General features: G+C 43.1%; 5 protein-coding genes and 1 long non-coding RNA gene across 8 annotated transcripts; 3 read left to right on the forward strand and 3 right to left on the reverse strand.

Moving 5' to 3' along the window:
- Positions 1–3,356: 3,356 nt before the first annotated feature.
- On the forward strand, positions 3,357–5,669 carry LOC131884630 (uncharacterized). Its single transcript, XR_009373742.1, has 2 exons — positions 3,357–3,605; positions 4,226–5,669. It is a non-coding gene; the product is annotated as an uncharacterized LOC131884630 (long non-coding RNA).
- On the reverse strand, positions 4,609–7,972 carry LOC131884627 (Krueppel-like factor 6). The gene is made up of 3 exons (XM_059232464.1): positions 7,572–7,972; positions 6,816–7,344; positions 4,609–5,496 (listed from the first exon to the last, which is right to left on the reverse strand). The coding sequence occupies exons 1-3, from the start codon at positions 7,674–7,676 to the stop codon at positions 5,321–5,323; spliced, it is 810 nt and encodes a 269-aa protein (XP_059088447.1). The 5' UTR covers positions 7,677–7,972; the 3' UTR covers positions 4,609–5,320.
- Positions 7,973–10,226: 2,254 nt separating this feature from the next.
- Positions 10,227–11,097, forward strand: LOC131885905 (vesicle transport protein SFT2A-like). The gene has a single exon (XM_059234100.1). It carries the CDS (start codon positions 10,356–10,358, stop codon positions 10,878–10,880), a length of 525 nt encoding a protein of 174 aa, XP_059090083.1. The 5' UTR covers positions 10,227–10,355; the 3' UTR covers positions 10,881–11,097.
- Positions 11,098–11,144: 47 nt separating this feature from the next.
- On the reverse strand, positions 11,145–19,627 carry LOC131885901 (NHL repeat-containing protein 2-like). 2 transcript variants are annotated; one of them, XM_059234095.1, is made up of 3 exons: positions 19,508–19,627; positions 11,619–17,212; positions 11,145–11,426 (listed from the first exon to the last, which is right to left on the reverse strand). In XM_059234095.1, the coding sequence occupies exon 2, from the start codon at positions 17,084–17,086 to the stop codon at positions 14,960–14,962; it is 2,127 nt and encodes a 708-aa protein (XP_059090078.1). In that variant the 5' UTR covers positions 17,087–17,212; positions 19,508–19,627; the 3' UTR covers positions 11,145–11,426; positions 11,619–14,959. The 2 variants fall into 2 exon arrangements, with proteins under 2 accessions (XP_059090078.1, XP_059090079.1); XM_059234096.1 differs by lacking the exon at positions 19,508–19,627 and having other exon boundaries at positions 11,619–17,214.
- LOC131885902 (methyltransferase-like protein 25B) lies at positions 17,247–18,836 on the reverse strand. Its single transcript, XM_059234097.1, has one exon. It carries the CDS (start codon positions 18,690–18,692, stop codon positions 17,262–17,264), a length of 1,431 nt encoding a protein of 476 aa, XP_059090080.1. The 5' UTR covers positions 18,693–18,836; the 3' UTR covers positions 17,247–17,261.
- Positions 19,628–19,774: 147 nt separating the features above from the next.
- On the forward strand, positions 19,775–22,582 carry LOC131885903 (BSD domain-containing protein 1-like). 2 transcript variants are annotated; one of them, XM_059234098.1, is made up of 7 exons: positions 19,775–20,482; positions 20,573–20,834; positions 20,905–21,009; positions 21,101–21,205; positions 21,406–22,069; positions 22,155–22,228; positions 22,299–22,582. In XM_059234098.1, the coding sequence occupies exons 1-7, from the start codon at positions 20,460–20,462 to the stop codon at positions 22,320–22,322; spliced, it is 1,257 nt and encodes a 418-aa protein (XP_059090081.1). In that variant the 5' UTR covers positions 19,775–20,459; the 3' UTR covers positions 22,323–22,582. The 2 variants fall into 2 exon arrangements, with proteins under 2 accessions (XP_059090081.1, XP_059090082.1); XM_059234099.1 differs by lacking the exon at positions 21,101–21,205 and having other exon boundaries at positions 20,022–20,482.
- Positions 22,583–22,915: the final 333 nt, after the last annotated feature.

Raw genomic sequence — 22,915 nt, forward strand, 5'->3', positions numbered from 1 at the left:
AGATAAATCAGATCTGAAAAAAAAATCTTAGCTCATCTTGCGTGAGTGAACCTCTAAAAGCGACTCCAACAGAGTGCCTCATTGAAGAAAAATGCCGATCAGTGAGTGACTCCACCCAGAGAGGATTGCATTGGAAGTTTTAGAACTGATGCATAATAATCTGTCCTCGATTCCCACGACATGCAAAATGTGTACAGAATGAAAAAGGCAGTGCGCCTGCTGTACATTTTTCACCCATCCCTGAAAGCGCGTATTCAGTCCATTGAATGGGTCACAAACGGCCAGAATGTCCTTGATCAAATTTGCCACGATTTATTATTTTCAATCTGTTTTGACCGAGGCCGATATTTCCATCCATTGTGTTGCTTCCCGATGAGTCATAAAATGAGATAGATAATTAGTTACCGAAATGAATCAGAAAAATAAAGGTGATTCACGAAGGGAAGTCAGCCAACCATTCAAAGACACTTGTCATGATCTTAGATGGATGGAGCAAGGTGCATTGATGAAAGCCACTTTTAACGACAAAGACAAATTATGTTGGTCAATCATCAGAAGTGTTGCATTTGGTGGTTCCTACAAGCTACAATCGGTTTAGATTTGAGTTGTATCGAATGAAATAAAATTCTACCTTAGTTAGCATCATTCTCGACAAAAAATTCAGGTGAGTCATGCGTTGGCGAATCGGGGTGTAGTACTGACTTAAAAATGATTAAAAGAATCGGAAACTGATAGATCATTGCTCAAGGCTGTTGCGAAAAGTGATGCCTGTCTTTCGATTGCATTCTACCGCAAATAGTGAAGAAGCGATGTTTGGCCAGTCGGGGTGATATTCGGCTCATTCATCTGTTGATTCAAAGAAATACTCGTGGACATCTTCATCATCTGGAGAGTCTCATCAACTGATAGAGAGAAAATTGAAGCCAAGGCGGTTTGCAAATGAAATGTGCAAATGACATTAAGTCACACTTTCAAAAGTTATTTGTTTAAGTATTGTGCATAAATAGATGGATTTAATTTAGGAATATTATGATCATGGTCAGATCCTGTCAGCATGTAACGGTAAGGTTTGTGATGACATACTTTCTTAAAAGTCCCTTATTTTCAAGGATATGTTGGCAATTATAGCATATAGTGGAGGACCAAAAACTACCTAAAGCTGTCTTTTTTTCTAGGACTTGCCCATAGTTTACGTCTAGTGGTAGGAAATTTTGGAGTGCAACAATTGTTTTTGTTTTAATGTGATACCAAACTCATTTTTATTCAAGATTCCCTGCTTTTTCAAGATATCAAAAATTCTTGGATTTATGCAAAAATCTTTGGTTGTATTTTATGCCTGACTCTGAAGCCCGAACCCTTCTCTTTGCAGGTCCAGCTTTCAAGTTGTCCTTCCTTAAGTTGCACTGCATTGGAGACGCGATGTTTGGACAAGTTGCATTTCGTCGATTGAGCAGAAATACGCAACGCATCCCAGTTGCACCAAACCGGTTATGCTAAATTGCACCGATGGCAACAAATGTACAGGCAAATGGCATTCCATCCACGCACTCAAAAGAAACACACGGGGTTTGGATTTGAAAACACCAGAAAAAATACTTATTCCAAGAGGAAATGTTTAAAAGAGTTTCAACAATCCTTTACCATAAAAAGTAGCTTTTCAGATGGTTATTGTTCAACTCTAGATAGGTCTTTCATCACTCTCGTCAAGGACATCTGATTTCTGGACTTGTTTATAATCAGATTAATTGGTCTGAGAAATGCTATTGTGGAAAAAGAGCTGATTTCTCTGCAAACTTACTTGATTGAAAACAAACCGCATTTTTCGTATTATTATTTGACCACAAGAAAAACTTTGACGAAAAGGTAACCGTTCAAGAGTTCAGATCTCTTCATTCTGCTGAATGATTGATTGATTGGCAAAGTGGACGCCATTCGTCCTTGAAATATATTGACGCTCGTTCAGAAAGAAACGTGCTTGTTGTTATTCATCCTGTTGTCCGTACTTCATATGAAAAAGATGAAAAGGACTGTATTGTATGAAGATATGGTGGGAACTAAATTCTAGCAACAATGCTTTTAAATTACTGCCATTTTGTCTTTAGGGTGCTACGAGAAAAAGTGATCCGCGACCCGGTTGTAAAATGCACATGGTGAGTCACGAAGGCGGCTGCAGAGTACAATTCAGACATTTTCCCCACGCAAAGTTGAAAATGAAGGTAACATGGGTTTTATTGGTGGATGCGAACCTCCGACCATCACACAGTCCAATTTTCCCCATGGACAGTGTCCTAATCAGATTTGGTCAGGACCTATGGGTATTCCTTTAGCGGAAGGTCCGAGAGGAGAATCGAACCGGGGACCACTCTCGGCATAGGGAACTGGCTATCCTCTGCACCACGTCTCCTTAAGAAGTGGTTAATTGCCGGCACCGGCACTGGGGAGAGGTTCTTTTCTTCCACTGTTTGCTTTGATCTTTTGGCGGTAGCATTACATCTTTACTATGAGAATCAAAGATTCTATCAATTATAAAAATAGAGAAAATAGTTGGATAGTTTAGCCCGCTAAAAACCAATCCCTTGTTTCGGGCGACTTTTGGATTGTCATAAAACTGAAACTACCGAGGTGAGCACTTAAAATCATAACGAATGATTTCCAATTTACTCCCTTACGTTATTTTTTTCTTTTCCTGGTGCGTAATTCGTATTTGTCTTTTCACTTAAAATGGTCTGTTTATTGTTTATAGAATGTGCATGATTACTAGGCACTTTTTATAACGGACAAGTTGAAGCTAAACCAATTTTTCAAGGATTGAAGGACTACAAACATATCTTATATGAGTGACATTGAGATCACAAAATATCAGCTATAGACGCGTCATATTTCGGTGTAACCGGTTCGAGCCCATCACTAATTTACGTACTTTGAATCCCTTTTTTTTGTGCGACCCGATCGTGGGAACCTTTTGGACACATGGGCCTCTTTTTGCATTCCTCGCATTCCTTGCCATTTAAATCAACCAAGTTTCCAAAAGCCAGTCCATTCATCATATTTTTGAGCGGAAAAATGCATCTTCCATTTGACCTGATGTCCTGATGATCTGACCTTTTGAATCGGGTGATTGTTTGTACCCAAGAAAAAAAGGAGTCACCATATATTCTTTTGCGATGCACTCTTTCGTTTACCATTTCCCAAGTTCTTGGGAAAGAATTGACTCGTCCATGAATGCCTGTTTGCTTGCTAGCAATTGAGTGAGGCTATGACGTCCCAAACAAGTTTTCTGGAATGTCTTCTTCTTGTGGCTCCTTAAACCTCTCAAAAATTTGTTCTGGGCACATCTGACAGGGAGACTACTAAATACATGGACTAAGCAGTCTAGAACAAGAGTCCGTATAGTGCGAAATCTTGCCAAAGAAGGGATTGAAATCGCAATACGCTCGGACATCTGTATACAGAGGTCTGGGAGGTGAAGCCCGAACCAACTAGGATTTGCGCTCCACGAAGTGATCTTGAGACGGATTTGGCAGTTTGGCATTCACAAGAGTCCATCCAATCCAAGGCATGTCTTCGGCAGATTGAACCAAAGTTGTGGGCGAGGAAAACCTCAGGTAAGAAAGAGACTCTTGTAGGAGGCGGACTTGCGGAAGAGCTCTATCCAATGAATGACACCAATCAGTGTCAGGGTACCAAGATGCACCGAAACAAAGCGGTGTACTCCACGTGTCTTGGACTTCCATAGATATATTGTGTTGTACTGAGGAAGGCTTCCACTTTGGACGGGCTGCAAAAGGTTCCTTGAGAGATCCATGGAGTCTGACACTCGAATTTGGATTGAAATGAAAAATCCTTTACGATTTCCTTCTTTGGCACTAACTTGGATAGTAATTTAGGTCAATTTAGCAAAGCTATTTGGCATACCTGTTTGATTCTCGTTTGTTTTTGAAGACTATCATATTAATCTATAAAGTTGTTCCGCATCGTTGCCATATTCAAAATGGTTAAACTTCGTTTTCGGACCATGAAATGAGGAAGCAGAACATAGCAGGTACATGTTTTTGGTCATTGTTGTTGTAAGTGATTGGACATTTCTGGACACTACTTCTGTCACAAGTGGAAACATGAGCTTATTAATACCCTTCAGCTCGTGTAAATTGATTGTCACCCTCTATAAATTAGGAATCAAAGCCAAAAAGAAATCAAAAATCTCCTCCACCGTTTATCACATTAGAGGCACATTTAAGCTCGTCCGCAATGAACCATCCACCCTCTGATGCTGGTTTTCACGGGGTTTGACTAGTTGGATCAGGACTCATCAAATACTCGATGTAAATCGCAGGAAAGTGTGGATGGATGAAACGGAGATGGTTGTTGCGCAGTGGGTTAACGCGCACCCGAGCTATTCTCGGGTTCATGGGTTCGATCCCAAGTCGACCCCTCCCCCTTTGCTGTAGCGGATCATCGCCACAAACGGCGTTCATGGGCACCCAGAATGGGCCAATACTGCCAGGCGCATCATATTTGTCAATGTACCGATCCAATGAAAAACGATTTCGCAATAAAGATTTAGACAAAAATGGCAGGAATGACTTTCATATATGTATATATCAGGACTGGATGTTTCTATCTTTTTATTTTCCATTTAACTTCCTAGAGCATCACATGAGCATTAGTGGAGTTCGCTTTCAAATGCAGGAACCTTAATCTGAGTAACTCTCACTGAAGTCTTTGTCGGGATTTCCAAGAACGTTGGCGATGTCTCCAATGTCTCATCTGTAGTTCTAGGCGAGAAGTGCCGAGCACTTCAAATGAGTCAGAGGATACCACTACAGCTAGTTTGTTCTTCGAACCCAATTCATGCGGGGGCGAGTCATCATCATCATCATCATCATATTCGTCAACAACACTGAAGACGAAGACTCACTCACTTACTTGCTCACTCTTTCAATCCGCAAATTCGACAAATTTCGAGAGGAAATGCACCACAACATTATCGAGAGAATACTCGTTCTGCCACATAATTTCATAAAAAAAATACATATTTGCTCGGAGACACGTTTTGCACGGTACTATTATCACAGCTGGCAAGGTTAGTTCATTTCTCTTTGGAAGAGGTGGTGCCAATCACTACTTTGATTTGATCACGGTGGAAGTCGACTAGATTCCCTCGATGTAGCGACTAGGATGAAGGAACGGAGGCGGATCTCTTTGAGCATTCTCTGAAGGCACGGTTAAGAACACATCACTGACAACAACAACAACGACAACAACGACAACAGCAACAGGAACAGCCACCAATTGTGGGGCATTTGTTGTTGGTCCATGTTTACCGGTGCCTCTTGGCATGCAAGGCCAGATGATCCGAGCGAGCGAATCGCCGACCACACGTGGAACATCGGAAAGGTTTGGCCCCGGTGTGCTTCCGATAATGGCGGGTCAGCTCATCCGAGCGGGCAAATCGCCACAGACACCCTTCCCACGAACATTGGTAGGGCTTCTCACCTGGAAGAGACGACGAGACTCGAGGGTTTTCATACTGAGTCATTTAGCAGGAACTCGAAAGTGGACTCGACGAGTAAATATTGGCCCGAGCAATTCGAGGCATTGTGGTGAAACAACTTTTGCAATCCAATGGGGACTAACTGCATTTATTTCGAAAAGCCCCATCATTCATGTGGGAAACGAAACCCACCTGAAATGCCCAATCAGTTCAATGCCATCACAACAACAGCAACACGAGCATTTCAAAGGCTTTTCTGGTCATAAATATGTACATAGGAAGTAGGTCAACGATGCGGGCTGTCAATCACCTCAAAGTCAACATGTGCATCCTCGTTTTTTGGTCGCTTTTTCTCTACCCATAGTGTTGCTGGCTTTATCGCGTCATCATGGGGAACAAAGTAGGACAAGGTACTGACTGATCATGAACTTTAAAAATTGAATGTATTTGGTTGGATTTCGTTGCAGACACAAAGTGTTACATGCCTTGCGATGAAATCGTCGAAGGGATTTGTCAAGCATAACCCACACAGTGAAATGATCGAATCAACCAAGGATTCTTGAAACCGCGTTTATGGCTTCGACGGATTCCATGTGCAAGCGAGCCGTGAACACTTTTCACAATACACCACCACCCAAAAGTGAAATTCTATTCACACCAGAACTTTGACAACCGCACTTGTGCCTTTTACTCACGATTGGGATTTATTGACTTGATCATTCTCGAACCAAATAATGCGAGGGTAATTCCAAGAAAAATGCCATTGTCCTAGTATCCTGCTTACAGTTTATTGGTTTGAAGGTGAACATGTTTTGGGTTTAGTTTGATAAGAGGTTGAAAAAAAGCGAGCAACTTTGAACTATAAATGCTGGAAATGGTCAAACTTCCCGGAGTACGGGCTATGAAAAAACGATGTAAAAAAACTAAGGCTCAGCTTCAAAAACAATATTGGGATTAGCTCAAAATGAAATGGATGCACATTAAGATCAGGCAATGTAACCTTGTTGTTCTTTTTCCAATGCTCGCCATTAAATTGAATGCTCCCAGCTTAGGTAGGCCTAAGGGCGCAGCGTTGTCTGGTATATTCATAGAAATTCAAAAATCTCAAGTTGAAGTCAGAGTTGTCGATTGACAATTTCAACCGAAACGAATCATTCAAGAACTCAAATCAAAAAGCTCATTTGTGATGGAATCCCCCTCGCACGACTTGGTCATAAAATGTCCTTTCATCTTTTGCGAAACCAGATTAACCCTTATCGAAACCCATCCAATTGCTTCTTAGCATTGGCCTACGTAATCCTAAGCTCTATACAAACAGTACCTGTATGCGTCCTCTGATGCGCTTTCAAATGCGAGCTTTTCGTGTACATTTTCTCACAGTTTGGGAAATGACACTTATGTACACGTTTCTTGAGCGCGTCGGTCAGCTCATCAGCGCAAGCAGACATTGGAGAGAGAGCAAAGTTGTTTCCGTTGCCCACGATATTCAATGCCGTTTTGGAAGGCGAAGGAATGAACACATTTTGAGCTTTAGTCGGCTGATTTTGGGCATCAAGTGCAATAATTCGGATCACGGGCGACGTGTAGTTCCTGGACCAGTTTTGACTGGAAGCACCTTCTCGATGAAGGTCACGGTGAAGGATATGGACCTGCTTCATTTTGGGAATGGCGTTGCCAATCGCGATCTCCTCGATCGGATGTTGGATCACGCTTTCAGTTTCTGAATCAGTATTGGTCGAGTCCGAGTCAATGGAATCTCGCCAATGGGAGCTTCTGCGGAGTGGATCCGGCGAAGCAGGGGGATCAGATGGCTCGGGATCCTCCAAATACTTGGACATTTCATACCAATTCTGGAACGACGAGTTGTTTGTCGATGTATTTTTAAAGTTTCCAACGAAACCGGACACGGTTATCAATGAGGTCATGCGCGAAAAATTTTAGTGCTCGACTTGTCGACTTCTGGCCCCCATGGCAATAGCGGCAAAAGCACCTAAAGCACCTAGGTAGGGTCTAATGTCATGAAGGCGAGCTTGGTGGAGAAATTGGAAAAAGGGTTGGATCAGTTGAAATTCAATACCTGGAGCCAGTCTTCCTCCAAAGTCGTCTGTGGGCTAATAGATAGATTATTCACCACATTCTCCACTTCGTGGAAGATATTATTCGCACGAATAAGAACCTCCATGATCGGATCGCACAGACCCAATTCAATGAAATATCACGTTCACGACGAACACACGACTCCTTGGCTTCAGCACCGACCGATTCAACAATGCAGGAAACTATCGGAATTTTTTAAACATCAACACGGGCGAGCAAAATAGAATACACTACTAGCGGCTTCTGGGCTACGGAAAGACTGATTCAATCCTGCAATCGCTCTTGAAGTTCGGCTTTAAAGCGTCCCTACTGCATGTCTCATATCGTATCGTACATACGTACAGGCAGAAAGAATACTCGTCGGATCCTCGCGCCCAACTCTTTTCCAAAGCGGTCGACACAGAAAACGCGAGAGAGAGAGAGGGAGAGAATATAGGACCCGTCCTCCTTGAACAAGTCTCGGAGACCCGATCATCCCAGAGGCTTTGCCATTTAAGAGCGTGATTCATATGGTGTTCCGAACATCTTTCTTTCTCCGCAATTCGCCAATTTCGAGTTGTCGACGAAAATGTTTTCCGAGTTTCCTCGGAAGGCTCGCCCGATCACTCTGACATCAATAGAGATTGAATCAAGTTCATCGCGAGACTCGGTCCGAATCCGCGAGCTTTTAGTTGGCAAACTGTAACTACGAGTCTATTGTAAAGTGCAAATAGTTTGTCTAGGATTGGCAGAAATATACGAAAGATGCATCTCCATTTCATTATATGAAAAATCATTTCACTGTTGGCATTCTATCTGAATTGAGCTTACTTCGAAAAATCATCATTTCTGTCCATTTTCAAAATATGACAGAAACAATTCAAACATGCAATGTTGTTAAGGGTCGTTCTTGTAGGATTTTTTCAGTCGCACGTGATACATGCCTAGTTTCAAGTGTAATACATAAGTGCGGCGAGTGCAAGTGTTGTAATATGAGTGAATCATCGACTTTGTTCGGTACGTGGAGGCTTTTTAGTCCGAGTTTGATATTGATTTTTGGTAAAATGTGTGAGTTACAGGTGGGTTAGAGGGTTGATTTCACATGCGATGAAAGTGACGGATAGGTGTTTTATTACAATGCAAATATTTAATCAGAAGATAAGTTCTCAGAGGCACTGTCTTTTTTCATTCATTATTCAAGCTCATTACATCGAAAAAAGAATCAGAGATCGGCTGCAATCACAAAAATCAGGCACAAAAAAAAATTTGAAATGGAATAATGGAAAATTTGATTTAAAAGTAAAATGGAAGAGACGCTCATAGGCAAGGATTCAAACATTCATCACGGTAATTACATACCGGGTGGCCGCAAACTTGACCGACAACTTTATGGTACATGTCTCTATTTCATTCACGTTGTTCAGCGTTTCAAAGAGAATACAATACTAATTCAACCTAGACTTAGAGTGTCATTGAAAAAAGTTATGCAAACGGTTTCGAAGTTACGTAAGTGTTTCGACGATTTCGGAAGTCCAAGTCAATTCATTTTGCTTGCATTTATTTTATAGCAATCTGGGGTCGGCCTCATTTGAAGGTATGTTCACTCGATTCCTCAATGTTAATTTGCGCACTGATATATACCAATGCAAAATTCCTTTCCAGTTTCTGGCAAGAATTGCAGCTTTTTAGGAGCCATAGCTGCATGGGAAATCATAAAATTTACAAAGAGTATTGAAATATGATGTCCCAACTACTTGTAAGATTGATATAGCTTACTTAAGATTTGGCAAAATATATCCTTGTTGATATCAAAAAATATTCATGGCTCATTCTTAATTTGAATATGTATATCTCGTTGCTTGCTGAGAGAATAAAAACCAGTCAAATCCATGCAGCATTCATGAGGCCAAGCACGGAGTTAAAGGCAGCTGATTGTCAGCTCTTAAAAGTAGTCTTCAATTTTAGCCCGATAATGTGCAACATCTTATTTTTGGTTGTAATGTGCATTTATAGTGTGTAAAGCATATGCATCATAAGTTTTTGTGAAACGTGTAAATTGGTTTGAGTACTTGGTCTTTATTGGATTTAAGCCACTTCAGTATTGAAGAGCCACACACGCACCATTCAGATATGATCCTTGATTTTTCTGCACAACCTTATACTGAGCACTTGAGGTTTGGATTTTTGAGGAGAACCTTCCAGAATCAGTTGTTGTAAAAACGTTCCTTTAAATTTTAATCATTAACATAGCATTTCCTAGACTTCATGATCGAAATTGGCAATTGGCCTTGATTGGTCTAAAAAAATGCATAAGCATGAGTGTAACAAAACAACAAAGTCGAAGTATCTAATCCAGTGTTGGTGCATGATAAACCATAAAGGATGACTTCTTTCCATAGTTTGTAGGTACAGATTTATTGAGCCTATTTACGCTGCTGTAACAACCTAAATCTGATTTCCAGACGAATCTTTTACTTCAGTGATGTCGTAAAAAGTCGGAAATTTGCCACGTATCCTAGTGTTGGCTATCATCTTCGCAAAGGATCCTCCATAGCACTCGATCAATCCAAGGTTTGGAGAATAAGAGCCTCACCATCCCGTACTAGGTCTTTCTCCGTTCGTTTCCCTAGGCCTAGCTAGGTTTTTCCACGACAGCTGCTTCGCCGCGTTTAAATCAAAGTGAAAAACACCCAATCTATGAATTTGGAGAGGAGTCACAGGAAGCGGTGATGACTGGTTTCAATCAGGTGTGAAAGGAACGCTCGAAGTGATAGTTGAAAACACCATGGAAAGCATAAAAAATATGTTCGGGCAGTCTGGCAATCCTCCTCACGAGCGGATAGACGAAGCGGATGCCAGTAGCCCGCCCAACGAGCGGGGGGTTATTGCCGAATCCTTGGATGCTTCCTCCCTTTCGTGGTCCACACGGGTCCAAGGATTTGCCGCCTGTTTTGTGATCGGGCTTTTCATCTCCATCCTCGCCACGGTGATGTTCTCCATCACGTTGAATCTGTTCACTTTCGGCGTTTTGTACACACTAGGGAACGTGGTGGCCATTTGTTCCACTTTGTTCCTCATGGGTCCGGTGAATCAGGTTAAACGCATGTTCAACAGTACCAGATGGATTGCATCATCAGTGATGCTTTTGTGCCTGGTGTTAACCTTGGTGTCGGCCTTTGTGCTCAAGAAGAGAGCCATGACTATTATGTTTTGTATATTCCAATTCCTCGCCATGACCTGGTATGCCCTCTCTTACATTCCCTATGCTAGGGATGCCATCAAGCGGTTTGTGGATTCGGTCATTGGTTAATGAGTGAATGCGGTATTTTTTAGCAATCCCTTTCTTCAAATTAGTGTTCTCCGTCCAACCCGTGATCTTCAACAAGGGATCCATTCATCTCTTTGTAATCAAGAAAAACACCAAATCAAGTGAACACTCCAACAATCTGATGGGTCGTGTCTTTGTCAGCGCTTTCAGCATTTTCTATTTAGCGTGTCTACATGTATACCTCAATCTTTCACAGCCTTCTTGCTAAAGATATTAAATGAATAGGAACGGAAACCGAAGCATTCATTCATGACAATACTGTTTTAATACGCTACGTTCGGACACGAAATATAAACCGGACAATGCATGCATCCATCCATGGGCGGATCGGATCTTTAGGCCTCCTCGCAAACGGGAACCTCTCCCGATGCAATGAGCTTTTCCTTGTTGGCCCGAACTTCCTCGGCACGTTTCTCGTGTTGGTTGAGCTTCTCCAGGATTTCTTGCTCATGCTGCTTGCGCCTCTCTTCGGCGGCCTTTTGTTTCTCCTCAATGTCTTGAAGTGAGGTCACTGACATGGCCATTGGACTGAAAAGAATGGGAATCTTCATGAGTCGAAGAGCAAACTATTCACATATCGATCAAACTCAATCATTTATTCATAGGCCTCAAACCAACAAAGCACCAATTTTGCATTACAGAGAGGCCCAAAGGACCTTGAGTCAAAGGATTGGAAAGTCTTGACATTTTGGGAGAAAAACTAGTTACACTTAGACTTACTCTTTAATTGGAGGCTTTTCCTTGGGCACTTTGTCCTTATCCAGGATAACTTCGAAGCTGAGGCCGTTCTCCTTCTCAGTGAGATTGGCCTCGTCTGACATTTCGCCTCGGGGTGGTGCAAGCTTCTGGCTCAAATGGATCAAAACGTCGTGCTTTGTTTGACGATCCAAGCGATATGGATAATTGGGATATGTTTGCTAGACTTGTGCAATGGTCTATACGTGGTTAGTTCTCTGCCACTTCTGTCTTCAGCGCTTCACTAACTTGTAATGGCGAATGCACGCAGTGGTTTTTCTTTTTTCCCCTCCAGACAAAGAGGAAAACCAGAGCTTGCTGATGGACCCACCAGCGTCCTCAATTTCACTCTTTAAAAGTGACTGACCATTGTCTGTCTTTCAATATGATATTTAAACAACTTTGAAGTAGAACCGCAGTCTTGGCTAGGCTGTGGAGAAAAGTGATGGTGTTAAGACCGTGAAGAAATGTGCTTTAGTTTGTCATTACAGCTACTTTGAGATCTTTTGTCACAACGAAACTGCGACTTTCTTTTGTTTAAAAAACATCTTACTTCTCTGTTTCTTCAACATCAAAATTAATGAAAATCTGGAAATTCTTGCCTGACCTTTAAAATCTAAGCTCAAAGTGACAAATACTCGACTGTCAGGAGGTTCACTTTTCATGTCCGACACCTACTGTTAATGAGCTGGCGTTGATCTACAACTGCAAAATCTGATTCATCAGCAGACTCTGGAAAATAATCTTTATATGTTTCCCTTTTCGTGGGACATCAATGGGTCTGTGGGCTGTTACCGAGTGCGCGCCATGTTGAATTTCCCGTCGGTTCCACGCGCAAGATCTGCCATCCCACAAGAGCACGCACGCCAAATCAAGTGCCTAAGCAGTCGTATGCAATCCGAACGGACTTCCTTGAAGCCTTTGAGCCATTGGCAGAGCACAGTCCGGCCAGAAAAAGAACGCCTGCGTCTGAAACACGTCGTACTCGAGCCCCACCCGGAAGGCTGATTGCAAACGCAGCCAAGCGAACCCCACCCTAAATAATATGGAAAGGTGCGTGTCTCGCTCGACTTGTGACTCTACCCCCTTGTGGGTGTCATTGGTTAATTCGGCCTTTGGACAAGTATTCTGCATTCCGTTTGTGGGGATATTTCATGACAAATCCATCCCAGAGCCTGTTGCGTCACCAGTAATATTGCAAGGATAACAAAATATGGAACAATAATGAATAAGTAATGGGTCTCCAGTTGGAAAAGATTCAGGGAGTTCAGTCTCCCCTCATCCTGAAGACAAATGGAGCTCGTTAGAGCTTCTAAATGGACTCGGTTTCAGAGAGAGCCACTTATAAACATCATTGATCTGAACCCTCGCTGTCATGTGGACGAGAGATCTTTATCCGTCTCCCCCCAGTTTGGATCAATAGCGATAAACATTAAAAAGCAAGCGACCCGTGTGGCTAGGATCGATATTGGGCGGGAATCGTAAACTATGGACCAGCTAATTCCATGTGCCGAAAGCTGCGTTGTTAGGATCTGCGCATATGGCGAATTTTGGACCATGTCGCGCGTACGTAATAAAGTGATCTCATGCTTCTACCTTTTTGAAAGTTGCAAATAATTGGATTGCGATCATTTCAGGGTAATCAATGCGACATCTATCAAATGGCAATAGCTTCGGACCGAAACTACATGTACGTACAAAGCCAGACTGCATGGCATTGTGGTATGAATCGACCTGCCAAGCAATAGGTCTTTCTAGTGAGAACTGGAGTGCTCCAGTGAGAACTGTGACAACCGAGAACCCACCACCTTCTTTGTCAACGGATCATGCACGCAAGCTAGTACGGTAGTCATTGGATGGACAGAGCAGAGCTTCTCTGCGATGAGTCATCAGAAGTTTCCTTTTTTTGTTACCAATGAGAGGAGCAGACCACATGATAAAATCGAGCGCATTTTTATGTGAAGACAACCACACACACAAAAAACCAACTTTCAAATTGAATTCAAAGTCAGGCGATTTATTAGGTCGTGGTGACAGGTTATAAGGTATTAAATGTTTTCAAAGAAAGTAAAGCAAAGGGAACTCGATTTGTCTTCTTTTTTACCGGTATTTGGATTCCCAAAAGTTTCCTAGTGCTGCTTGCTTGTTGTCCTAAATGTGGGGCTTACAAGACGGGAATGCATTTTTCACATTTCAAAAATCTTAGTCAAACCTTTTTTGCTACATGTATTATCAAGTTGATATTTTGAAGTCCATGTATCAAATGCCGTGACGTAGAGTGCCTTTTCGTCATTCCCAGGTGTGCTAAACTATCTGCAACATTTCTTTTCTGCAAGTCTAATATCATAAAAAGCACTTTCCAGAAAACACTGAAAGGGAAAGAAACTTTTCTCAATCAATTTGCTTTGATTGTGTGCGCTTTTCGATATTTATAATCTGTGCATAACAGCATCTTTGAAAGCCAAAAAAAAATTGAATCAAGAAAACGGTCAAGATAACATATTTGGAGATGATTTTTGTAATTTTTTATTTTCTCCGCAATCAGATGTAGTTTTACCACTTTTATGTCTTATAGTTATTTCTGCACTTGGCAACATTATACTTTTATTAAATTGGTTTAGTACAAAGATTTGCCTCTCCTGGAGCCTGCCTCTAAATGTTTCAGTAGATGTTGTAAGGTTTAATATTTTAGCTCTTTGCACAAACTGGCCCTAATGTTTAACACGGTAATCCCGAATTATTTCATAATTTAAATGAGCGGTCTCTTCAACACAAATCCTTTCGATCCCTTCGAACTTCCGACCTTTTGTTAGACGCTAAACACACCCACAGACGGAGAACCAATCTGATACCGGACTTGAAACTGCCCATCGGAATTTGGACTTGGACGATCCGATGGCTCGCCTCGCTGGCCGGGCGAGGTGCACCCATAGACCCTAGCACTCCCAACCAAAAAAGATAATGTAAGAACTTTGTCACATTTTGCGTATTAACAATAACACAATCAAGGGCGCTGTTTCGAAATGATCCATTCGCAAAAAGTGTTCAAACACACTTGGAATCGATTTTTTTAGCTCTTCGAGATTTAACAGTACGATGCAACACACCATAGGGCATCAGTATTCTCCAATTGTAATATGTAATTCATTGCGAAACGAGCACTCAATGAGGCTTGACTTTGCTCAGAACGCAAGTTTGTAAAATGCAATTGACTAACACGCTAAAAGAAAAGAGCATCCATTCGAGCAATTGAAGAATGAAAACGTCACAATTGCCTTGATTTTTGCATGATGATAATAATCACTTCAAACTGGATCTCCTTTAACTTACAAGTGGATGGCCAATGCCAATGACTTCGTGTGCATCGCAGGATTGTCACATTGCTCGGCATTCAGCTCGATCAAAGCACTCTTGCTAAGGCAAAGTCCGTCACTCTTGTGACACAAATAGGCATTGACTTCCACATAGATTGGACCAGGTCGGGATTGGGGAGAAACGATGAGATCCACGGGCAAAGGGTCTGCTTGAAAGGACCCTTTCAAGCCACTCGCACAATGCCACCCTTCGGGGAGGACAAGTTTCCAATGACTTGGTGCATCTTGGTTGAGTTTTAAGGCTGAATCGAGTATGGTGGTTATTTTGATGGCAATGGTAGCCTCAGTTGTTCGAAATAAGATATCTTTTTGGAGCTTGAAATCGTAGTTGCCTCGAAGTTTGAGGACAGGCACAGAGGTCGTGAAATCTGTCTCGTCACTTGTGTGAACTGTTATATCTCTGATTACTTTGGTATTGACATTGTAAACCTTAAGAGTGTGATGGTTGGTGTCAGCAATTAGTAATTCTTGGGTGTCAGGATCAAAGGCCATTCCTGCGGGTTCGTCGAGCCCAGATATGTCCGCGATAGTTTGGCACTCGGCTTTTTTTCCTGTCACATGGGTAACAGCCTTCACTTTATGATTGTATGAGTCAGCCACGAACAGAGTGTCTTGGGATTGATTCATGACTAGACCCAAAGGATGCTGTAATCGAACATCGACGCTTGAGCCGTCTTTGTCGCCAAAAGCAAACAGGTCCGTCGGATCCCGACTTCCTCCGCAAACATTCTTCACTGTTCCGGTTTTGAGACACAAACTGCGGATGGACGAGCTTTCGCTATCGGCTACATAAAGGCTCTGAAGCTTAGAACTGAACGTGATGCCAGAGGGTTGAGCAAAACCGGCCTTGTTGGGATAAGAAGTATTTCTATTCTCCTCCACACCCGAGCCAGCCACAGCAAAGATGTCACCTTGCTTTCTAGAAACACCCTTCCACCACGATGAATCCTCGAGGGATAACCCCCAAATTTGGTGAGTCCCAGCCATGGCCACAAATAGAGTATCTAGCTCCCCAGTCTCCAGAGCCTTCGGAGAGGATCCCAAGCAAAGGTCCCATGGAGACGCCAGCAATTGCCCTGGTCCATTTTTGCCACCGCTCAAATCTCTCCCTTGCTGCCCATTTCCGGCCAAAGTAGTTACTGTTTTCGAGGCGAGATCAATTTGTCTCAACGAATGGTTTTCCGTGTCTGCCACGATAATCAGGTGGTTTTTGATGAAAATCCCACCTTGGGGCGAGGAGAATTGGGCTGAGGTCAGATGTCCATCTTGAAAACCTTTAACACCCGAACCAATAACTTGCTCAACCAATCCGGATCGGTTAATGACCACAAGTCGATGGTGTCCCGAATCAGAGATCAATATCTTGTCCTTCCACAACGAAATTTTGCCGGGATATTTCAAAAACGTAGATGAAACCACTTGACCCAAGCATGAAGGCGGAGGAAGGCGTTTAGGAGGAGTGGAGCTGTCCGACATGTTGAAAAAGTGCATGGCTTCCTCCACAAAATATCGGACTTTGTCCAAATGACCTTCGCCCATGAACATTTTCAAGGGTCTTAAGGCTGGACTCAAAATCATGAGAGTTGGCCAACACGAGATCTGAAGTTGATTCCACCACTTGGCTTGGCGATCGTTCACCACGGGATGATGGATGCCGTACCTCTTGATGGCGTTTTGAATGTTCCCATCGATCTTCTCGTTTTCAAACTTGGCACTATGCACACCAATGATGAGCACTTGGTCAGTGCCGAAAATGCCCTCCAATTTCTCCAAGTCTGGTAGAATATGCATACAGTTAATGCAGCAATAGGTGAAGAAGTCAAGGATGACAATGCGGTACTTGAAATGGTCAAAGGTAAGAGGTTCCTCGACATTGAACCACGTCCAAGAAGGATCCATGGCTGGAAGCTCAAATCCAGACGCAAATACAATGTTAATATCGTTCAAGTAGTCGTGCGTAAGTTGCTTCTTCTTCTCGGGATTGGAAGTGATTTGATTGTCCAATTCAAACCCTTTTCCAAGAAGGTCAAAGAGTTTTTCCTCCATGTTTCCGAAGCTAGAGGTCGAGGGTGTGTTCATAAGCCTTTGCCACACTCACAACTCACCTGTGCAGGCTTTGTTGAATCTGTCGCTGAGGTCTGAGGCATGATCTATTTTCAAAGGACTATCCGTAGCTTGAACGCCATCTAGCGGCAGTACGACACACTGGAAAGGGCGGAAAATCGAAAGTGAACAAGAATTGCAAGTGTTGGATCTATTTCGTGGCAATCAGTACATGATTCCTGGGCGATAGGAATGGATCAAAAATAGGAAGGAGAGCACACTCATGACCATTTTCAAGTAAATACAAAGCCCTGTCTAGAAGTTGAACGGTTTCAATGATTGGCGCAAAGGACAACCGCAACGAGTAGAAAGTTACAACTTCCCACCAATTTTTCAGATTACCTTGGACCTCTTGAAAGTCTTCAAGGCCAAATTGAAACGGCATTCCAGCAGTGGCTCGATTGACGTAAGTTTCAAATTCTAATTCGTGAGCTCTGGATACAGTTTTCAAGGCAGACTTTCGAGCTTTTGGACATTTTTTGCTGATCATTAGCTCCAGATTGGCCCGATAACAATGGGTCTTCAACTTCGTGTGGGCTTCTTCTTGGAGTTTGGCAATGTACATTTCCAAAGCATGGCACGAGAGCTCTTGGTTCACATAGGAGAACTGATGCCAGGGTTGATTTGCTAAAAACGTACTGAGCGGGTAACAATGATTCAACTTCATGTAACAACATCCCACAGATTGAACGAAAACGCATCCGGGACTTTCCACGAACAGTTTGATCAGCAATGGTCCCAAATCCCCGCAGGTGTGGAGGCCAACAATACCATATGTGAAAGACGTGTCTTCATGGTTGAATTTCGAGGCAAGTTTCTCTTCTAGTTCTGTGATGTCCATCTCTGGGTCTAATCGAAATGTCACGTGACTGGGGCCTCGAAACTTTGGACTGTCTTGGTCGTGGCTGTTTTGTCGCTTCTCGAGGCTCTTCCTGAGATCTTGGTCAAACTTAATGGCAGATGCCGTGAAATCTGTCTCAATATCAACACAGGAGACATTGAACTTATGGGTATAACTTAAGAGTCGGGCCAGATGGCCCATGCCTGAGCCGATGTCTATCACATTCTTTTCATCATGGCACTTTCTTGACACAATATCGCTGACTTGAGCCATCCTGGAGATCTCGTGTTGCTTTTTGGGCTTGATGTGTTTTCGAAAGACATGGAGAAGGGTCTTCCCAGTCTGATTCTTGGCAGAAAATTCGTCTTGAAATGTATTCCACGAATTCGAAGTGGGATCGGAAGGTTTAAGATCAAGGAACTCTGCGATTGGAGCGGGATTTTCCAACGGATTCCTTCCAAGGGAGAGTACTTCTTGAGCTTTTCTCAAGGCCAAAAGAGACAAAGGAACAGGATAAGAAGTTTTCAGGGGTCGACCCACGTCCAACCATTGTGCCAAGTCCTTGGCGTCAGAGACTTTGAGCCAATGCTGCCAAGTCTTTGGGATCCTCTTCCAATGATCGTCGACAAAAAAGTCAAGAACGTACGAGTCCACGAACCACTGATACTGATGTAAGAGATCCAGACAAAGCTGAACATGCCTCCCGATATCCTCTTTATTCAAGTGGGTGCAAAAGGCCATGATGACTCTAAGCCTCCAACTTGGACGTAAGAGTGAACAAAATCAAGAAAAAATTGACCGCTTGGGCCGCGACCAATCCAATTCTCTCGGCAATTGCTACCTGAAGGACACTTCTCTGTCGGATATTGGTCGGATCATACATTTCCGTTTCCCCTGGGGGAAGTTGGGATTTCTTGTAATAGAACCAGCCTATCAACAACAAAGGTATCAAGGTTAGCCAGAAATGTTGCGATGCCCATAGGAACACCACCTGGATTAGATTTATCCCCACACTCGGCTTCACCCAACAGTTGAGGCGATCTGAGCAAGTGATGGCATTCAAATAATCGGATTGGAGATCCCAAAGCGCCAAGAGCAAATAGCAATGCAAAATGAGCGAGAAGCAACCAAAAAGGAGAGCGAAACACACCAAAAGGTCACTGCCCATGATGAGAAGGACGACTCAATGAAAATAACTCATCATAACGAATCTCGGATCTCTTCCTAAATGTTGTTCAACGTGAATGTTGTCCTGCAATTGGAAACGTGACACTGTGCCACCAAAAGGGTCCTTGTCAATCGCCAGTGAAAAGCCTCAATGAAAAGAAGAAGACCACAGATCTGTTCGATTGAAAATCGTACCTTCAACTCGGGGACTACGAATCTTTACAACACCGAGTAGATCTACGTCAAATATACACCTGTCAGCGAATATGGAGCCTCCAAGTTCCCAATCACTCAGGGCTACCCTGAATCCACTCAGTTTGCTAAAAGCTTTGAAAGCAGGGCACATTTCCGAATGTTACACCTGCGTCACAAGGCGCCTTGATACCCACCTTCACCATTGATTTTCAACTTCTACTCTGAATAATTGTTCAGGAACGATTTGCCTTCTTCAGAACCGATTGGCGCGATTTTGAGTTTTCAAATAGTTTGCCCCAAGTCTTTGATCGGCCCTAGTTTAGCCATGTCAGCCGGAATGGAGCTCTAGGCAGGCTATGTGCTTGCATTGCGCAGTTTTTCTGTCAGGAGCTCAAGGGTAGCCAATGGAACAAAGAAAGTTGATTGAAGGATGAAAAAGCGTCCATGTCAGCATTGTTTTCATCATGCATTGGACAGGTGGCTTTAAAATCGCACTTTTACCTCATTAGCTCTGACATGAGAGCCCTGTTTTTTCTTTGTCCGTAACCATTGTGTTGTCCATACCCTTAAGTTTGAGCTAACTGTACATCGGATTTCCGATGCAATGAACGGTCTCATTCTCGTTTACGATCATTAGCAAAACCGCACCCAAGGCCAATAGTAAGGTCATAAAGATCCAGTAAGGTCACGACGAGACTGGAAAGTGATGTAGGAAGCATCCTTCGAGTCACCCTGATTACGACCAAGATCATTTCAGGCCCTTTGAACTCTTGTCATTGCCACCAAATCAAGAAGCTCAATCAAGTCTTCAAGACATCCTTGAACTAATCCCCGAGGAGTGCCTTGAACCGTTGGACTTTTCCGGGCAAAAAGCCCCCTGCGGTCCCAGGGGTGGTTGGTTGCTGACTCACACTCCTGGGTGTTCAAGTGTTCTCTCATTGATACTTGCTTAGATTCAAGCTCTTTCAAAGCTCGACAGACTGTCATTATTCCATCTGAGCCAAGCTCCATTTTCTGCGTGAAAACCATGCGAGTGCAATTGCGTTGCTAGAAAGATAGGCCAGCTAGATCTCTTTGTGATCGATCCCTCGCAGCCTTTATAACCACCGTTGATCAATCCATTGGCCAATCCAATAGTCAACCACCATGGACAAGCCCAATGAGAGAGAGTAAGAGATCTGCATTACGATTATCATGTTTTAGTGTGTTCGCGAAGATCCATCGGTGACCGAGTTTTTCATTCATTTCATGTCTTAAAGAGTGGAAACCTCTGGAGCTGAGGAGACCAAGGCCGACGAGAAGGTTCAGGGCTCGAGTCCCGTGCGGTCGGAGCCCAAACCTGAAGAGGCCCCTGAGGGCGAATCCCTTGCCAGTGATGAAGCTCAAGTAGAGCAAGAAGCCTCTGGGTTGGATTGGTGGGGTGGGGGATTGAGTAGCTGGGTCAATCCTAAGACCTTGGAAAAGGCCATGACCTCAGTGAGCTCCGTTACCAATTCAGCAGTCCAAGCGGCCAAAGAACGGGTACGTACGCCCGTGCCAATGTAGGCAAATATTGAGTGAGCAATACTTGGTATGAAATCTGTATTCGTAGTCCTCGGAAGTCTATGGATTTGTGGCCAAGGACCTGAGTGAAGTATCAGCTACCGCTACCAGTGCGGTTGGATCCACGGCCACAACGTTGAAGAAGTCATTGGAGGTGAGTGGATGGATGGGCATTGATTTTTTAATTGACGGACTGACTAACTAACTAACCCATGATTGATTCCTTATTCGAATAACGCTCTCAGTGGGATTGGTATTACTGTGATCCAAACATGTATTCGGATGTGGACATTCCTGTTCCCGTTTTCGAAACCAAAGAGTCTGAGGAGGCTCCCATCAACGAGAATGAGGTTCTTATTGGTGGTGTTCGTTTAGTGCTCCACTCTTGGTTTCCTTTTTCCTTTTTACAAAATACTTGTTTTGCTCCCTCGAGAAATCCCAACGTTCAAATATTTTTAGTAGACTTGCAGCAAAGTTACGACGTGCACACCTTAAAAAGGCATCCAAGACTTGCTCACCTTTTAACAACTTTTTTTTCATGACCTGCTAGGAGTTTGACGAGAAGACCGATGTTCTTGCTGACAAAGCTGTGGATTCCATGAAGAAGTCGGTTTCCTCATTTTGGAGTTATGCCTCGGGATATGCCAATCAAATGTTCGTCCAAGACGATCTTGAGGCCGATGCTATTCTAGTGCGAGGTGACAATCCGGTACTATTGGACCGCCTGCAAGCCCAACTTCACGCTCTGGCTTCGGATCCGGGCACTTTTGAGGCGGATCCCCATCCAAAAGACAAAGTTCAGTGGGACGAATGGGCGTGCGACTTGGACAAGCGACAAGGTGAAATCTCTGACCTGATGGTGAACAATCCTGATATTCGACAGCACTATACGGCCATGGTCCCGGAAAAGGTGTCGCACAAACTCTTTTGGCGACGATACTTCTTCAAAGTCCATCTGATCGAATTACAAGAAGCCAAACGACAAGCCTTAAAGAAGCGCGCCGAGCAGACTCAACGAGAATCCGAATCTGGCATCAATTGGGATGATGTGGACGACCTAGTGCAGACAGAAATCTCAGATGAAGTGCAAGATAAGCTCCTAGCCGACTATGAAAAAGAGATCACTTCGAAGAAGCCTTCAAAGCAGGATTCCTTGAGTGAAGAAATGGCCAAGGCTACCATTCGTTCCGACCGGAGTTCTCCTGAAGAGAAGGGTAAAGAGGACACAAATTGGAAGAAGGGTATTGAGTGAGCCCGAAGATTTTGATTGAAAGTTAATGCATGCTCGAACCTTTTTAGAGAGCAATACATCCGATGATTGGGAGAAGCTATCCAGCGGAGAGAAATCACCGAAAAAGAGCGCCGGGAAAGAGGTGAGTCATCTGTGGGAGCAATTGTCCATTCCTAACATGAGAGTGCTAATATTATTGAAACTCATTTCAGGATGACGAATGGGAAGAACCTTGAGCCCTAGAAAACGACTAGAATCTAAGGATATTGTTTGAAAAACCATGCCTCTATATATGAAAGAAAAAGCTCTGTGATACTTTCCAATCATGGGCTGGTTTGGACCCTCTAGGATAAAGAGCTCCGAAGACTCGAGACGACAAACAAACTGACGTTTTATCATTTCTTATCCCATTTGTCTTATTTTATGCAGATGTCTTAATTTTGTGGGATCACACTTACCTTGAAAGTTTTGTACAATAAACATGAATGGAGCCCAATTTGTTGTGATTAATGCTTCCAATCCTACCCCGAAAACCGACGTTTGGAGGAAAACAAAGGAAATCCAGTGCTGAATGGTATACCTTAATTGTGCCTTATTTGAAGTAAAATCAAAAAAGGAAAGATTGAAAATATAGTTTGTGGTTTTTTTCAAAATACGTCTTAAGTTGGGCTTGTAAGGCAATATGAGTTATGGCAACGTAGAGGTATGTTATAAAAAAATGTTGTTCAATAAGTACTTTGTTGGCTTTACTGGGCAAAAATAGGCAGACTATTCTTTTCTTTTTCACGGTGGTTAATGTTGCTTTTTGGCTTGACAAAAAACGAATTTC

Source organism: Tigriopus californicus, chromosome 8 (genome assembly GCF_007210705.1).
Source record: "Tigriopus californicus strain San Diego chromosome 8, Tcal_SD_v2.1, whole genome shotgun sequence".
NCBI classification, from domain to species: domain Eukaryota; kingdom Metazoa; phylum Arthropoda; class Copepoda; order Harpacticoida; family Harpacticidae; genus Tigriopus; species Tigriopus californicus.

Coding starts and splice junctions, on each gene's coding strand:
- LOC131884627 (XM_059232464.1), bottom strand. CDS start 7,676: ATGGAGGTTCTTATTCGTGCGAATAATATCTTCCACGAAGTGGAGAAT. Junction 7,345..7,571: donor TGGAGGAAGACTGGCTCCAG/GTATTGAATTTC, acceptor TCGTCGTTCCAG/AATTGGTATGAAATGTCCAA. Junction 5,497..6,815: donor GCATCAGAGGACGCATACAG/GTACTGTTTGTA, acceptor CGTCTCTTCCAG/GTGAGAAGCCCTACCAATGT.
- LOC131885905 (XM_059234100.1), top strand. CDS start 10,356: ATGGAAAGCATAAAAAATATGTTCGGGCAGTCTGGCAATCCTCCTCAC.
- LOC131885903 (XM_059234098.1), top strand. CDS start 20,460: ATGGACAAGCCCAATGAGAGAGA. Junction 20,483..20,572: donor GACAAGCCCAATGAGAGAGA/GTAAGAGATCTG, acceptor CATGTCTTAAAG/AGTGGAAACCTCTGGAGCTG. Junction 22,070..22,154: donor GAGTTCTCCTGAAGAGAAGG/GTAAAGAGGACA, acceptor GAACCTTTTTAG/AGAGCAATACATCCGATGAT.
- LOC131885902 (XM_059234097.1), bottom strand. CDS start 18,692: ATGGCCTTTTGCACCCACTTGAATAAAGAGGATATCGGGAGGCATGTT.
- LOC131885901 (XM_059234095.1), bottom strand. CDS start 17,086: ATGAACACACCCTCGACCTCTAGCTTCGGAAACATGGAGGAAAAACTC.